The sequence below is a fragment of the Lampetra fluviatilis genome, chromosome 6 (genome assembly GCF_964198595.1).
Source record: "Lampetra fluviatilis chromosome 6, kcLamFluv1.1, whole genome shotgun sequence".
NCBI classification, from domain to species: Eukaryota; Metazoa; Chordata; class Hyperoartia; order Petromyzontiformes; family Petromyzontidae; genus Lampetra; species Lampetra fluviatilis.
Window position 1 is genome coordinate 3844629 of NC_136280.1, and position 17786 is coordinate 3862414.

The window sequence follows — 17786 nt, forward strand, 5'->3', positions numbered from 1 at the left end:
ACGTCGTCAAAAGCACGTGCCTCGGGAGGTACCCCCCTCCCACTTCAGCCCCCCCCCCACTTCACCCCCCCCCATCCCCCGCTTCACCCCCTACCCCTCCCCCGCTCCGCCCCCTTCTAATCCCATACTCCGCATAAGCAACCGCCAACCAATCGGCAAGCGGCCCGCTGCCTCCACGTGACCTTCAATGCAAGCTCGCGCGACCTTGCCCGTGACGTCACGACGATGCGTGCGAACTGAGCGGCCATCTTGAGTAAGGTGGGGGGGGGAGTGAGGCAACGCGAGAGAGGCGCGCGGTGGTGGTGGAATCCGATGAGCTGCGAAGCTCTTTGCGTTCCCCCGGAGCGAGGGTTTTCACAGACGTGCGTGTGTGTGGCTCACTGCTGTCACAAGCCTCGCAGTTTAGTTGAAGGTGACAACACCTCGTTCTTTGACCGGCGTGGAACTGTAGCTGGAACCACAACAACCACCGCCACCCCCCTGAGCAAGATGGCCGCACGGCGGCTGTCGGCGCCCTCTGCCGCCGTCACTGCCGGCAATGCGGCGTGGGAATTGCAATAGAGAGGGGAGGAGCCCAGGCAGGGGGGGGAGGAGGGGGGGAGGAGCCCAGGCAGGGGGAGGGGGTGAGCCCAGGCAGGGGGGGGAGGAGGGGGGGAGGAGCCCAGGCAGGGGGAGGGGGTGAGCCCAGGCAGTGGGGGGGGAGGAGGAGCCCAGGCAGGGGGGGGGGAGGAGGCCAGGCAGGGGGGGGGGAGGAGGCCAGGCAGGGGGGGGGCAGGAGGGGGGGAGGAGCCCAGGCAGGGGGGGGGCCCAGGCAGGGGGGGGGAGGAGCCCAGGCAGGGGGGGGGGGGCAGGAGGGGGGGAGGAGCCCAGGCAGGGGGAGGGGGGAGCCCAGGCAGGGGGGGCAGGAGGGGGGGTGCCCAGACAGGGGCGGGGGAGCCCAGGCAGGGGGAGGGAGGAGCCCAGGCAGGGGGGGGCAGGAGGGGGGGAGGAGCCCAGGCAGGGGGGGGCCCAGGCAGGGGGGGGGCCCAGGCAGGGGGGGGCAGGAGGGGGGGAGGAGCCCAGGCAGGGGGGGGCAGGAGGGGGGAGGGGCCCAGGCAGGGGGGGAAAGGAGGGGGGGAGGAGCCCAGGCAGGAGGGGGGAGGATGGGAGGAGGAGCCTGTCAGGGGGGGGGAGGATGGGGGGAGGAGCCTGTCAGGGGGGGGAGGAGCCTGTCAGGGGGGGGAGGAGCCTGTCAGGGGGGGGGGAGGAGCAGCGGTAGCGGCACAGGGGGCAAGTCGCCCACGCGTTGCTCTATTTTTATTATTTTAGTTTTATTATTTGTGCTACACTCGCCGCCGCCGTCACCACTACTCTCACACGCGGCACGAGCCGGGCGGTGTGGTTCCTTCCGACCAGTGGCGGCGTCGTCGTCGTCGTTTTGTTGAAGGAGCAAAGGAAGAGAGAATTTCTCTCTCCCCCCACACGTGAAGGGAGCGGACGGGCACCGCGTGGAGACGTCCACGGAGACGCGTCACGACGTCTGCGCGGGCGGAGGGGCCTCTGCCGCAAGCTTTACTCGAGTAGGTGACCACCTACGAGCCTCGTGCGCCTTCTATTCTGCACCTCATCACCATCATCGTCGTCATCATCATCATCGTCGTCGTCCTGAGCATCTCCTTGGGGGGCCACCCCCCCCCCCGCTCGTCTCTCTCGTTCCTCGCCGGCCTCGTATCGAGGCGTCTCTCCGTGTACCACGACGACTCCTCATCGTCGTTCCACCACCACTTCCACCACCACCACCTTCATCTCTCCTCGTGATCCTCGTCACCACCACCACCAGCGAGAGAATTTGCAGCTTGAAGTCGGAGCGGAGCTTATCCAGCGCGTAACCCAAATCGCCCTTGCCGAACCCTTCATCCCCATTGTGTTGGAGTCTTTATTGAATATCTTGACTCCATCCCATCCCTCATCACCCCCATCGCATCTAATCGTATCTCCATCTCATCACACTATCCCATTGCATCTCCCCTCTCCTCCCCTCTCAACATCCCATCGGGTCTCTTCACCCTGAGCCGTCCTTCGTGATCCCGAACCCATCCTACAGCTCACATCACCCCACCGCATCCTTCTCCCATCACCTCCTCCTCTTCCCATCACATCCCCACCACCCTTTCGCTTACCCCCCCCCTATCACCCCACCTCCTCTGCCATCACCTCCCATCACCTCATTCTCTCATCACCTCCTTTGCCATCACCTCCCCACCATCCTATCGCATACCCTTCCCCCCTTATCACCCATCACCTCCTCCTCCCATCACCACCTCCCATCACCACCTCCCATCACCTCCTCATCTCCCACCACCTCCCATCACCTCATTCTATCACCTCATTCTATCACCTCATTCTATCACCTCATTCTATCACCTCATTCTATCACCTCATTCTATCACCTCATTCTATCACCTCATTCTATCACCTCATTCTATCACCTCATTCTATCACCTCATTCTATCACCTCATTCTATCACCTCATTCTATCACCTCATTCTATCACCTCATTCTATCACCTCATTCTATCACCTCATTCTATCACCTCATTCTATCACCTCATTCTATCACCTCATCATTTCCCACCACCTCCCATCACCACCTCCCATCACCACCTCCCATCACCACCTCCCATCACCACCTCCCATCACCACCTCCCATCACCACCTCACCCATCATCCTGATCACCCCACCACACATTTTCATATCTCTCCCCACCACCCCCTTCCCTAGCCACCACCCCGAGCCATCTCGTCCCATCACCTCCTCCCATCACCTCACCCATCACCCTGATCACCCCACCACACATCTTCATATCTCTCCCCACCACCCCCTTCCCTAGCCACCACCCCGAGCCATCTCGTCCCATCACCTCCTCCCATCACCTCACCCATCACCCTACCCATCACCCTGATCACCCCACCACACATCTTCATATCTCTCCCCACCACCCCCTTTCCCCAGCCACCACCCCGAGCCATCTCGTCCCATCTCCTCCTCCTCGTCTCCTCCTTCTCCCATCACCTCCTTCTCCCATCACCTCCTTCTCCCATCACCTCCTTCTCCCATCACCTCCTTCTCCCATCACCTCCTCCCATCACCTCCTTCTCCCATCACCTTCTCCCATAACCTCATTCTCTCATCACCTCCTCCCATCACCACCTCCCATCACCACCTCCACCATCATCCTGATCACCCCACCACACATCTTCATATCTCTCCCCATTACCCCCTTCCCCAGCCACAACCCCGAGCCATCTCCTCCTCTGTGAGTGTGGCTACCTGGGGGGGTGGCTGCTGTGCTCGTCTCGTGCCTGGGGGGGGGTGGGGGGGCGATGCTGTCGGCTCTGCAGTGCGGGCGCCTCGTGGCTCGAGCCGTCCTCGGGGGCCTCTCCCTGGGCGATTCTCGCGACTTCTCGCTCGTCACGGCGAGCTGCGGGTTCGGCAAAGACTTCCGCCGACTCGGGGTGCTCAAGAAGGGGATGTGCTTCGGGGACGACGCATACTTCATCGCGAGACATCGGTCGGCCGACGTGCTCGGTGAGCTGCTTTGGAGGGTGACGGTGACGGTGGTGGTGTTGGGTGATGAGGTTGTTGGGTGATGATGTTGTTGGATGATGATGTTGAATGATGATGATACAGTATAGTTGGATAATAGCGATGATGATGTTGAATGATGATGATATAGTTGGATGATATCGATGATGATGTTGAATGATGATGATATAGTTGGATGATATCGATGATGATGTTGAATGATGATGATGTAGTTGGATTATGTCGATGATGAAGTTGTATGACAATGATGATGTCGTTGGTGAAGTTGTTGGATGATGATGATATCGATGATGATGTTGGATAATGATGTCGATGATTAAGTTGTTCGATGATGATGATGTCGATCATAATGGTGTCGATGATGAAGTTGTTGAATGATGATGATTATGTCGATGATGTTGGATGATGAAATTGTTGGATGATGATGATGACGATGGTGATATCGATCATAATTATGCTGCTCCAACGGCGGCAACGTTGTCTCTTGTTCTCAAACAATGTATGTAATGACTGCAAAGCCAAAGATCCCCCGTATAGCCTCAACAACACCGTCAAGTGCTGTTCGCGAGGACCAAGCGACCAACCCTACGCGCCAGGGTGTCCACACGGGGCTAGGGATCGGGGTGGCCGGGCAGCAGCAGAATCAGCACCACCACCACCACTCCCGGCGCGGATATTTCACAACACACCACCGCACCGAGTAGCTCGATTGAGGCCGAGTCGACCTAGGGGGGAGACCGGCCCAGGGGGTGGTTGCGAGGGGGGTCGTCGGGGCTTCATGACGCAGCTGCTCCCAGACACACGACACGTGAACGAACACGGCCTCTTTCGAGATGCGCGGTGGTCTTGTGTTTTTATTGGGTTGTGATCTTGAGATGGGGAATGCTGTTGTGGTCTTCATCATTGTGCCACGTTGTCCTCTCTCTCTGGCACTTGGTCGCTGCGAAGCGGGGCTGGCTCTTGAGATTACGGTGGGGTTGTGTTTTTAATTTAGACGAGTTCTAAAATTCGAATAGTAATTGTGAGTTGTTGGTTGTTGTTGTTGTGGCGGTGGCCCCCACCGCGTGTTGATTGCAAACGTGGTTCGTGTTGTTATTGTGTAGATGGAGGGGAGTGTGTGTCTGTGTGTACGTTGGAAACTTCTTTCGCACCGTACGTGGCCCACCGTGCTCAACAGAGGTGCGGTGACAGGACAACGAACAGCAGTTCTAAAGAAATGCGTTTTCAATCGAGATTTGTTTTTTAACAGGTGGATTTGAAGGTGTCATCGATTGCCTTTTGTGTCGATGTCATTGCTGGTGCAGTGTTTGTTGGGTGGTTGTTGTCTGCCTAATTAATAGTCAACTGAATGTTTCGTGTTGGTTGTCTTGTCTTGTGCTTTGGGTGGTCGCAGAGGTTGTGGTTGGGGGAGCAAGCATGGTGGCTGTGGTGGTGTTTTAAGGTGGTGGTTATCATAAGTTATTGCATTGTGGCCGAGCACTTTATTGGCATTTATTTTAGGATTGTGTGTACTCCAGGTATATTGTTGTTGTGTGGTTGTTATGTGTTTCAGTTGTGTGCATGCTCTACGGTTGGGACTAGTAGGTGCGATATTGTCTTGTGGTTCTAGTGAGTAATGATGCAGTACCTTTTTGGTTGTAGTCGTACTTTTGGAGAGTTGTATTTTGTGGTGGTTGTGGTTATTATCTGTATTTTGTAGTGGTTGTGGAATTGTGCTCACGCGTGGTCCTGGGGGTTGGTCCACCACACTCCCTGCGGTGTTGGTAGTGGTTATGATGTCGGCTATGGTTGTGCCTTTTGGGTGGTCACGGTGGTTAGAGTTGGAGGTAGGGACACAAGTTGTTGGGGTGGAGATCGTAGCTCCGATACATTCGTTGTTGGCTTGCGGTTGCACTTGTGGCGGTGGATTTGGAGAGGCCCTCATCCAGCAGTGGATTGACAGAGGGGTGACCATGTACACAGTGTTGCTTGACAACGGTTGTGTGTTGGAGGCCTTGGTTTAGAAAAGTGGCTTTAGGACAAGCACCGAGCCACGTGTTTCTATTCTCAGCCAGTTGCCACTGCAGTTGCCACAGCTATCGCCACCACCACGACTAACAACACCCCCACAACTAACAACACCCCCACGAACGGTCATCTTCACCAACACTAAGCACCACTGCCACAGCACTAATACTCTTACCACCATCACCACCATCACCAGCAGCACTAACCAACATTGCCATTGTCTTTACCACTCCCAAAAACACTGCCACTAACAACCACGACAATCGCCGGCATCACCTACACCATTGCCACCACCAACATCACCAGCATCGCCACCAAAAACTATACTATCGGAGCCTTCAACACCAATAGCACCGGTTACAGTAAACACATGCCTTCATACTTAATTCTGCCGATGTACTTATTATCTCACCTGCGTTACAGATCATCGTTGCTGTCATTATTAGCTTGAAAACATATTTGTTTGGCCCTGCGGCGCCGATGGAACAAACTCTTCCTCTCTGCAGCCACCCGTGTGCTGGTGGTGGTGGGGGTGTGAGACTGTCTGTGTGGTTAGCCGTGGTGCCAAGGCTTTAGTGGTGTGGTGCCAGAAGTCAGACGTCAAATCTCAGCCTTGAGACCTGTGTAGCTCCGGTGTCCAAACCTCGCCACAAATAATTGCCTGACCTTTTCGAATAGTCCAATGTCACAGAACCTCATCTCGTCGGCGGCGGCGTGACCTTGTCACCGGCGAAGCCGGCAGTGCAGGCTGTCTTGCCTTTCCTGTTTAAGCAGCTTACATAATGTGTCTCGCGTAGAGGACACGCGGGGGACACCGATCGGCTGCACGCAAATACGCTCGCACAATCATGTCCACGTGCTGCCAAGAAATGGAGCGGTCTCGTGGCCACACGCGCCACCCAAGATCACCCCCTCTAAATCATTGTCATCGCTACCATTGGCTCAACCGCTCTAATTCCCGCCAATGCCACAACCATCGCACTATCGCTGCCGCTCGCGCCACCACTTTATCAGACGCGTCACTACCAACACCGCTGCCGTTAGCGGCACCATCGCCACCAACACCGCAATTGTAGTCGCCATCACTAAACCTAATTTCACCATAAGCTATTACCATCAACACCATTACCATCATCACTACCACCACATTGCCCACTGTCTCTCAGATAACCGCCATCATCCCCTCTACTTCACCGCTACATCAAAGACGGATATCTTCCTTATAGCCAACATCGGCTGTTGGTGCAAGTGCTATTAGTGAGCACTTATAAACGCCAGCGCAGGATGGGGTTGATTACCAACATCACTTCTCTACGGTGGTGATGTTTGTATTCTGCACCAGGTATGCATTTAGGGCCTAGTCAACCTAGGGGAGACCCAGGACTACAATATCACGACAAGAATCACCAGCAACACTAACACTGACCACCAACACCACTACCCTGATCATAATACCACCACCATCAATACCACTACCACGACCACCACATGCCATAGATCGGTGACCTCGCCACCCACTAGCCTCCTTTTCATCCCAATCCAAACTCCCTCCGCGACCCTAGCCCCCGACCACGTCCCGTGCACGTGCTCCGATAGAGGCTGCTGCTTCGGGATAATCGCGTGTCCCTTTTCCCATCAAGGTCACCGCGCTCGCACACCCTGTGACATGCCTGCCACGGCAGCGCGGTGTGTACAGTCTTGCGTTTTGCAGGCTGTGCAGAACGTGGATGTGTTTTTGTGTCTGTAGCTACTTTAAATAGAGTACATATGCACGTGAGGACGCGTGTGTGTGTCTACAGAAATGTTGTTATGTAGGTGGTGGTCGAAAGCACACGCTGCGCCCACAATCCCGGTCACCCGGGTTCAGTCTTTGGTTGTGATTAATGGCCTTAACACCACTGGTGGTAAATTTGTATCAAGATCTCGCCCAAGACTTTCCAAGGTCATCGTAACCTAGAGGCCCTGTGCTTTCGGCAAAGTCGTCCAGGTATGCGTGGTTTTGGGCTCACTAATAGCTTGCATGCCTTATTAGTCGCTCACAAACCAGTATTTATCGAACCAGTCTCTCAAGTTTCCACTACAACGTTATTTGGCATGTGTTGAAACAATTACCAAGCACGTGTTTCTGTGAAACGGCTTACAGCTGTTCCCACACACACACACGCGCGCGTGCGCCCTCTGTATAGGCGTACTGTACAGGCGCACGTGTGGTAGTGAAAAATGTCGTGGCGCTTTCTCGGGGTGTTGCTGTCGAAGTTGCTGCCTCCAGCGACTACCAACTGAAGAGGTGGTGAAAGGTGTACCTCGATGGTGGTACAGAAACGGATACCGCATCGTATTTGTGCTGCTCGTAAGAATGCGATTGCCATAGTGGGCACAGAACCGGCCTGCGCCCGCTTTTGACCTTGGAAGGTTGCCCGTTTGGTATTTTCTCAGTGCGCCCGCGGTAATGGGTCCCCCCCTCTTAAGGGCGCCGTGGCGTGGGAGGTATGCGCAGTTCTCATATCTTCGTGCCATAATAGTGCCGGCGCTGGACAGCTTCCACTCGCGAAAAGAAAAATTAATCGGCCAGTTCGCGTCAAAGAAAAAAAGTATCCTGTGGGATTTAAGTTTGTGACTGCCAAGAGGGATTGCCGCTGTTGGCAGTGTGGGATTTTCAGACTGAAGAGTGAGTACGGGGGTGGTGTCATTCCTGCAGGGATTGCCGTAGGCTTAAGCCATGTGACCTATAAACAGGGATAGGTCATGTTTTTGTTAAGTTTCTAAATTGGTATAAAAAAATCCCAATACTGCACAAATGTTGTATCCTGTACAGTACCCACACCAGGTACTGTACGGGAGTTGTTTTTGTCGACGGAGAGTTCTGGTTTGTTTCATCCCATTGCCGTGTCTGCTTGACGTCCGATACTCTCTAACCTGTAAACCGTCGCTAAACTTTGTTTACACTTTCCGGTGTAATTACGGAAAAAGTCGCAGGCCTTCCCTGTTCCTATGGGATACACGGTCAAAGCACATGACGACCCAAAACACGATTGTTTTCATTTTCATTCGGCCATATTTATTATTCTTTGCGCCCAAGGGAAAAGTTTCTAAATCACTGCACATGGGCTTCAGGTTTCCAGCAGGGCCGAATCGCCACCGCTGGGTCAGTGTTTCGCGCGATTCACGACCTCCAATTTGAGGACATGGAATTTGAGGATGAGCTGCCCCGTATGAGGCTGTGCTCTGCACCTCACCCTGGTGCGGGGGGGGGGGAGCCTCTTGCAAAACGGTGGCAGGCATTCGGTGAAACGCTGGCATGCGCAGCGGTGATCAGGCTTCTCGTGAGGGGTTGCGCACATAATCGCGCATCGATTGGCCAACGCCGCCAACCAACGCACGATTGGGGTGGGGGGAGAGCGCCGCTTGTTTTTCCGTCGAGCGGCGAGGGAACGAACGAACGAGCCAGCGAGCGATCGAGTTGACGTCGAGCTGACCCACGTGGCGTGCTTCCTCCTCCACCGCCCTTGCCTCTCCCACAGGTGTGGCAGACGGCGTGGGCGGGTGGCGTGACTACGGCGTGGACCCGTCGCAGTTCTCGGCGACGCTCATGCGCACGTGCGAGCGGCTGGCACGCGAAGGCCGCTTCGTGCCCTCCAACCCCGTGGGCATCCTGTGCGCCAGTTACGCCGAGATGCTGCAGCACAAGGCTCCCCTGCTAGGTAATGTCAGAGCACCCACTCCCCACAGCCCCCCTAAATCCCACGCGAGGCCGCGTGCACTTGTCCACAGGCAACGCCGACATAGGCACCTCTGATTTGCCTTGCTGGGATTGCTGCACATGTTACTTTGGCAGTAGAGTAAACCCTCTTGACGCTGATATTGGGGTTGAGATCCTTTCCGTGAAGGAGGGTTTTCCGGCATGCTGTGAATGAACATACCTCACGTTAAATTGAATTGAATTAATTGGAGCCTTTCTGGCTCCACAGAGTATGACTCCAATGGGGTTTTCTGTGACCGCACAGCACTTCTTTGCCATGACACGCCCCCACCCCCCACCACTCACCCCCGTGTCTCCCTCTGCTGGAATGGAATCAACCCAGGGGTGTTGGGTCTCGAGCAGTCACAGTGGAAGAGTGACCACTTGTGCCGAGGCGTAAAGCCAGACAAGCACTCTATGCTAAGCGGGTCACCTGACACTGGCAAATCCATTACCGCTCTTCTCTATTCCCAGTGCATTAGAGCTATTAAAGAAGGAACGTTTGCCAAACTGATCATTGTGCGTTTCCCAGAAGAGACGCATGTACTTTGTATGCAGTATCATTGTGATTTTTCTTTCTGTGTTACTACTACTACTACATAAGTCATTCTACATGTGGTGCGTTCATAGACAGGCATATGAAACATCACGATGATATGATTTATCACAATTTGGTTACTTTTTTGCCATTGTGGCTGGCGGATTTCCCTGAACCTGCAGGTTAAAAACCTCTACGAATAAAAAAAAGATCGATTGGGTAACTTTGATCACGGTACGTAACAATTTACTTTAGACGGAAACGACAAACGGCAGCAAATGTTGACGGCGGCAGTGTTGTGTGCGCGCGCTCGGCCGTGTCGTTGCGTGCGGCACGCAGGCAGCAGCACGGCGTGCGTCGTGGTGCTCGACCGGAGCAGCCACAAGCTGCACACGGCAAACCTCGGCGACTCGGGCTTCCTGGTGGTGAGGGGCGGCCGTGTCGTGCACCGCTCGGACGAGCAGCGCCACTACTTCAACACGCCCTTCCAGCTCGCCATCGCGCCGCCCGGCGCCGAAGGAGCCATGCTCAGCGACAGGTGCGTTTCGTTTCCGGCGCGTCTGTGTGCGGATGCGTCGCTGCAGGTTTTCGGATGTGTGCGAAAAATGTGACGAACCCAGTCTGGGTGTGAACATTGGGACGATCCGAAGAAAAATATGTATAATTGTGTTTTGGTTGGATTAGAAAATGTGACGTCACCAGAGGCGACGTCATTTCCACGTCGTCGCTTTTTGCCAGAAAAAAATTGCCGCCATGTGACGACGTCAGTTTGACGATACATGCCGTCACGACTGTTTTACCCTGAAAATAAAAAAAAAGATATAAATATTTACAAGTATTACGTTTAGTGCAAAAGCTCTGACAGTTATTACATTTAAATATATTTTATTCTGAAAAATATCGAATTAATTTTGAAATTAAGCAAAATTTCTATAAATTCCATGTCCATAAAAAGTTCAATCTTGAACTCATTTCTGGCCAAAGCTCATGACCTCATGGCCATGCCCGAAAGTGCGACGTTTGGGACCATCTGGCCCCACGGCCCCAGATACGGCCAGCAACTTAATCTTGCCCGGCCCACGGCCACGCGAGCCCCTACTACCTTGCAGCAGCCGGCAAACAATATTTCTCGCCGTCGATGCGAATAATAAATAAATAACCCTTGGGCATTGCGGGGGCGGAGGGGGGGGGCAGAATATTTTCGAGTTGGCAACCCTGTGTTCTAAATTTGACAAGCTCGGTTCACCTGTTGTCTTTTTAAATATTTCATAGCACACAGTCAATGTTTAGTGCCAACTAATGTGCGACCCGCCAAAAGGTTTTTGAGAATCTTAATAGGACAAGATTCCCCCCACACCCCCCACCCCCCCACCCCTGGTTATGGGTCGCTGGGAAGCGAGTTGGCCACTTTATCCGCCGTCCGGCTCGGCGAAGTCCGTTCGATGGCGCGGCAGTGCGCTTGTTGATTCTTCTGTCCGTGTCCCCGCGAGCGGCCTAGCAAACACGGTCGCTGTGCCCGGTTCTCAACCTCACGGAACAGCTGGTTGTGGATTTTTGGGGGCCCTCTTCACGATCCGCCGTGATTCTGAAACGAAGTCTTTGGGATTGGAGACCTCTCTTTCTAGAGCCCTCAATATTTAGTAACCTTGTCGGGTTGGCTGTTGATTAGTTTGACCAAATATGTTTGATGTGCTCAAAGAATTGCAGTATTCTTCGTTCACTGGTGGCTAGAAATCTTTCTTTCTGTCCATACATTTTGTTCCATAGCATGCATTTTGATGTTGCGATGAATGTGCTGCGTAGGTCTATTATTTTTGGAACAAACTGTAAACTATGGGTGTAACGATTCACCTGGCACCCCCAACCTCACGATTCAATGAAATGTCGCAATTCCGAGTTGTGATCTGGTTCAAGATACAATAATTTGCTTTAAACTATGTGGTGAATGTAGCAGCCTCGAGCTACTGGGTGTGGTCAGATAAACTTTTTTTACATGAGGCAGTATGCGAATCAAAAGACCAATTCTCCCGCACGAAGAATCTGTTCTTGTGTCTTGACGTCAATGATGAATAATAAAAATAAGGGTTTGCATTTCTTAAGCTTTTAAATGCTGCATCTTCTCAAAGCACCTTAGAAAACAACAGATGTATTGTATTTTGCGAACAGTACTTGCGTTTAATGTTCAGCCCTTGCACTCCACTTTAGACTTTTCTGGCAGGCTTTTTATAGATTGTAACTTACATTACAAATACCTGGTTTCAAAGATAAATTTATGGTTTATGGGGCTCAGAAAGCTACACTTATACTTGCCGATTTGAATGTCACGCAATTTGGCTCTTTAACTTGTGAAATTTTCACCTACGCCTTCCTTTGCTTCCTTTTCGCGTGCACGTAGTTTTTGGGCCATAATTTGTTCTGACCCCCCCCCCGCGCACATTATTTGGCAATGGGCTCTTACCGGGGCGAAATGGAGAAGTTGCAATTCAAATTACGAACCTTACCAGTTGCAGGAGAATATAATTCCGAGAAAGGTACATTTCTTTAAATATCCCTTGGCTAATGCACGGCCTCGTAAAAATGACGCCGAATTGTTGATTACGTGCGACAATGTTGCGACACGGGCAGGGGCCGTGTGCACATTTTCCGGTGGACCTCAATCGTAGGGCGCCAGAACGTGATTATTCGCTTGCAGCCACAGTGGAACACATGCCTGGACGCGGTGTGCCGGGGCGTGGAATTATTTTGCGGCCCGCTTGAAATTAAGCCCCCCGCCCGGGTTACACACGGACCATTAACGAGAACGTCGCCGTTCCCGCAGCCCCGAGGTTGCGGACAGCTCGTCCTTCGATCTGCAGCTCGGCGACATCATCCTCACCGCGACAGACGGCCTCTTCGACAACATGCCCGACCACATGATCCTGCAGGAGCTCCGCACCCTCAAGGTGTGCGACGCACGCGGTTAACCTGCCTCTGCGCTGGGATTTCGCTAGAATCGAGCCTGATATTCAGGTAGCCCATAAGTCTTTTCCAGGACGGATGTTAAAACGTCCCAGTTTCTTTGTCCATCGTGTAATAGATACACCTCCCAAGACGATGAATTCATACGTGCAGTTCTCCCAAATTCTGGTGTTGTGCGAGAATATTCTTGCGATGATGTGTCCCGGTTTTTTTTGTTTACCGCGGAGGTGGCAACCGTGGATGAGGCATGTTGCCGAAGCCGCAAACCTAGCAGGGCTCTTCGTGTCCCAAGCAAAAGTACTTTGTTTACATCGGCAACGGAATACCGCAGCTTTGTCTTCTGGCTAAACGTAAACGTGAATTCACTCTGTCCATTCATGAGCCCACGAATGTGTAGGGCCGCTTCCGACAGCATCATGCGTGTAATTTTGATTCGGCTGCCAAACCTTGGGAGGGGAATGGAATGTACCCAAAAAAAGGATTTACTTATTGTTTAATTATTTAACAAGAGCTCGAGAAAATTGCTCCACAATTGATTTTAACAGTTCCGCCACTCCTCGTAGACCAGTTGACATGAGCTCCCCGGCTCGGCCAGTGGCCTGATACGGATGAGGTGCCCCCCACTGCACTGTAAAAACATTTCTGGCAGCATTAATAAAACATCCACCACCTCCCCCCCCCCCCACCGCACTGGCTGTCGCACCACGATTATCAAACGCCATTCGACGTCATCGTTGGTAAAGTGCGGCCTTTTGTGTGGCGGCTTCGTAGCGCAAATCCCCAAGCTGGAAATTTTCCAGCAGTTGAGTTGAGTAATAAATAAATAACCCTTCTTACATAACAATGGCTTCCTAAGTCCCCCACACCTCCCCTTACGAAAGGGGTGAATTCAGTTCACTGGAGATGTGTTGTTTAGCGCTGCCGTGAGGGATCCTGATCGAATTAAATAAGCCAAAATTGGTTTGTGCTTGGTGTGTGTGCGCGTGGGGACCGTTCAGGGCTCGGACATGGAAAGCATCGGGCAAACGGCACGCAGCATCACGGAGCAGGCTCGCGAGCTGGCCTACGATCCCGAGTACATGTCGCCCTTCGCCCGCGACGCCTGCAGCAACGGCCTCAACCTCAGGGGTACGAAGCGCACGGTCATGCACGGGGCAAATCGAGAGCAACTTTTTTTAAGCGAAAGAAAATGTGGACACTTTTTGTTCGTTGTGCAGATTTTTAGGGGGAAATTTGTTTTTAAAAAGGTGTACGCTGTTGTGTTGACGTTTGCGCGCGTGTGTTTGTCTCTGCACAGGCGGGAAGCCGGATGACATCACCGTACTTTTGTCAATAGTTGCGGAGTACACAGACTGACTAACCATGGCGCTCCGTCGTGCTCCTCGAGATTGAAGTGGCCGTGCCGTCACTCGCCATCTCTGCGACACTGCCCATCCCCATCCTTCTTGCCTCCGTCTTCCCCTCCATCTGCAATCTTGCACCTTCTTGCCACCAAATTCTCTTTGGTTTTGTTCAACCGGAGATCAACTTCCGCTCGACGGTCCCTCCCGCCGCCACTCCTCTCCCTTCCAACTCGCGGCGACGAGAACGTCGGATGGGGGAGGAAAGAGAGGGCGCCAGGAGACGCGAGGTTGCCGTGGTTCCCGCAGAGGGCCGTGTGACCCTGTGAGACCGACTCTTCACGCGCTCGCACCGTGGGGAGCCAGCAGCAAGCCCCCCCCGCCCTTTATTCGTCCTGTTTTCCGGAGGAGGAAAAAAATCCCGGACTTATGAGACATCGTCGCGCGCACTGACTGCATAATCCTCACGCGCGAAGCGACGTGGGAAGCCTCTCCGCTGCTGCGTCGCCCCCTTTCGTGCTCCTGCACCGCCACCGTCGAGAATTCTCGGCTCTCCGATCGCCGGTGGTCGCCTCCTCCAGCGATGCTGTGGTTTTTCACTCCCCCACCTGACCCTTCCTCTGCGTCGCAGGATCCTTCGAGCAAGGGATGGCGGGGCGCGCACGTGCCGCGTCGGCCCCGCAACCACCGTGCGGGCCACGTGCCAGAGCAGATAGGAATTGGCGGATTACGCCACGTTAAATGCCGTCCCTATTACTTCCTAATGCCCTCCTACCACCACCCTCTTATCGTGTATATTAATGCCTTTCTTAATTGCAGCCGTGAGTAAATTGTGCTGAAACAAAGCAAGTCAAGACTTGAAAACCTATTGCAAAAAAAAAACTAGAACATTATGTATATATATGTATATGTGTATACGTTCCAATATCATTTTTTTTCCACTGAACGTGAAGGGAAAGATCTGTAGCTTTAACCCGCTGGCTTCCGTTACGTATTCAAGAAAGACGAGTCGCCCCTAAAATGGTCTGTTCGGTGAAAAAAACATTTTCTTGTGAATGTTTTTATTTTCTTATTGTTACTGTTAATAGTGTTATTAATGTTCTTTTAAAAAAAAATTCAATAACCTCTGTGGTCGCTGAAGCAGCAACAATTTTAATACCATCGGCATATACGTATACATATATATTCAACGAAGAAACTCCTTAATTTATTATGTGACGTGCGTACGTGTGTGCAGATTCCATCCCACTTGTATGTAAAGTACTTATTTATTCGGTGCCGTAGGGTTGTGCCGCGCGAGTGTGAGAGAGATGGGTGTCTGGGTCGGTCCTGTGTGCTCGTACGTTTGGCTTGCGTGAGTGGGCGCCGTTTGGCTTTCCTAACAAGGGAAGGGGGGGGGGGGGCGCCCTCGATTTCGCCTTCGATAAGTGCCGGTGCCGGACAAGTTCAAGCATTGCATTTCTTTTCAGAATGTGACGAACCAACAACAAGTCGTTCTTGGCATCGTGCTTAAAGCTGCTCCTGGGGGGTCATGGAAAAAGGAAAAATTATTTGCGCTCTCTCAGATTCTTGTAACGTTATATTTTTAATACACAGTATTTAACTTCAATTTGACATTAGCGAGTGCCTTCCCATTGCTGAAAAAAAAACCCGATGTATCCCCCCCCGCTTACACGAATTCTTTGGAGACACGTATCTGAGAAGCTGACAAAGTTTATTTTCATGGCCGTCGGTGAGTGCGTTCTCAACGCCCCCCCCAACCCCCAGGTGTACGTCGCCCCATAAATCTCCGCGTTTTACCAATCGACGGGCCCGTGCAGTGCGCTCTGGACATTTGCGGCAAGCGGACAAGATTTGAGGACGGGTTGAAACCCGAAGCGTGGATGGGGGCAACTCGTTGCCGCCTGGGTGTTTGGGAGTGCCAGTGTGCGGCACTGTTTGTCACGCGATGTCCTTGCGTCGGTTTATTACGGCCGCGTGCGGAGGCATGCAGCATCGGGCACCAGGAGCAGAGTCCAAATGTGTGGTTGTCGCGAAGGTTACTTAATGTGTGGAGACTTGAGAAGGATGTGATGCTTTAAAAAAAAAAAATCAGTTTTTGACTCATGGCTTTGATTCTCATACAACATAACCTTGGCGCATGACAATATAAAGGCAGTAGCAGCGTGTGTGTGGGTGCGTGCGTTGGGAAAATGAGCGTAGCGAAGTGTGCGCTTTCACCGTAAAGCTGTAGGTCACTGTGCGGTTTGTTTTGAAGCAATACCATACGTTACCAGGTGCACCGCAGACAAAAATGCAACATTGTAAAAAAAAATAAAGGAATGTCAGAGATTTTTTTTTTTGTTTATCTAGCGGTGTCGTTCATTCTGCGAAACAAATGTAACGCTTCTCGCAACGTGACTTACAGCAACGTTGGTGCTCTTGCGCCCACCGTAACCCCTACGACCTGGCCGATGGAAGCTGCAGATGTCACCCCCCCCCCCGACGACTGCAGTGTCAAGTGGGGGGCGCATGGGACACCACGGTGGTCGCGGTCAAATGTCGCCGCTTCCACATTGTGGAAGCGCCGAAAATATTTTAGACATGTGTCCCGGGGATGCCAAACTTGCGAGTGTTAACCATGCACCCTTTGTGCAAATCCAGGCTATGATACCAGGACAAATACGAATAACGGGCAGTGATCCGTGTTCATCCGTACAATCCAAAGCACGTGTTTACGTATCTGCAGTAGTTGGCCCATCAAGGGTTTTCAAACTGGCACACGACACTTTTTGCTCTTACAATATCATGCCCACATCTTTTTGTACAGCGTGATTGAAATGCGGTGGGCCTTCTGATGGCTATGTATTCCCAAACTGTTTTGCGAGGTTTGAGTTCCGTGTTAACGAGCGGTATAAAATAGGCGCGCAATCTTTTACGCTGCAGCAATGTGGTCCCGTGGAGGACTGGTCCATGATCTTTGCCCCTTTTGTCCACATTGAGAAGGGGAAACGCACCAGCCCGCAATCGCTTTGCCGCCACTTTGGTTGGTTGAGCACAAATGTCTCCCGCCGTCCCTTAAGAATTGTCACGAAAACCACGATCTCTTGTGGATTTGACCATCGTCACGTATAACACATTCCATTTGAATGATCGAATGTTGAACTTTGCAGAATTAAAATACGTTGGCATGCAGTTGGCCTCATTTGAAGTGAACGCAAGGGGGAAAACGCCACAGTTCTGGAAACATCTTCTACGCTTATAGCAACCACGCAAATGTATGCATTGTATGTACCAAAGCTTGGCCTAAGACAACCAGCTCAAACGAACTGTGGCCGTGTTTCGTGGAGATCAACTGGTTGAGAAAATGTGGCCAAAACAACATTTTCTATCATAGATGCGGGTTTGACTACTTATGTAGGTTATAAGTCTTGTAACAATAAATGCGTGTTTTAGGGTCTAAACATTACATTGGATAGTGGCCAAGTACCATTTATGGCCCTCAAACTCCAACAAGTTCAAGAACATTCGTATACGCTTCAACAGCAAGCCACAGATGTTATGTCAGCACGCCAAATTCTTGTGGAAATTAACCGACTTTGAAATGAGGGTAAAACACATGTCATCGCAAATAGGTGAC

The 17786-nt window shown here is 52.4% G+C and overlaps 1 protein-coding gene across 1 annotated transcript; it reads left to right on the forward strand.

Annotated features, from left to right (window-relative positions):
* The first annotated feature begins 1259 nt into the window (after positions 1-1259).
* On the forward strand, positions 1260-16503 carry PPTC7 (protein phosphatase targeting COQ7). The gene is made up of 7 exons (XM_078857550.1): positions 1260-1559; positions 3269-3567; positions 9114-9293; positions 10209-10407; positions 12688-12811; positions 13826-13955; positions 14125-16503. Exons 2-7 carry the CDS (start codon positions 3363-3365, stop codon positions 14181-14183), a joined length of 897 nt encoding a protein of 298 aa, XP_078713676.1. The 5' UTR covers positions 1260-1559; positions 3269-3362; the 3' UTR covers positions 14184-16503.
* Positions 16504-17786: the final 1283 nt, after the last annotated feature.

Coding starts and splice junctions, on each gene's coding strand:
- PPTC7 (XM_078857550.1), top strand. CDS start 3,363: ATGCTGTCGGCTCTGCAGTGCGGGCGCCTCGTGGCTCGAGCCGTCCTC. Junction 9,294..10,208: donor GCACAAGGCTCCCCTGCTAG/GTAATGTCAGAG, acceptor TGCGGCACGCAG/GCAGCAGCACGGCGTGCGTC. Junction 13,956..14,124: donor CAACGGCCTCAACCTCAGGG/GTACGAAGCGCA, acceptor GTCTCTGCACAG/GCGGGAAGCCGGATGACATC.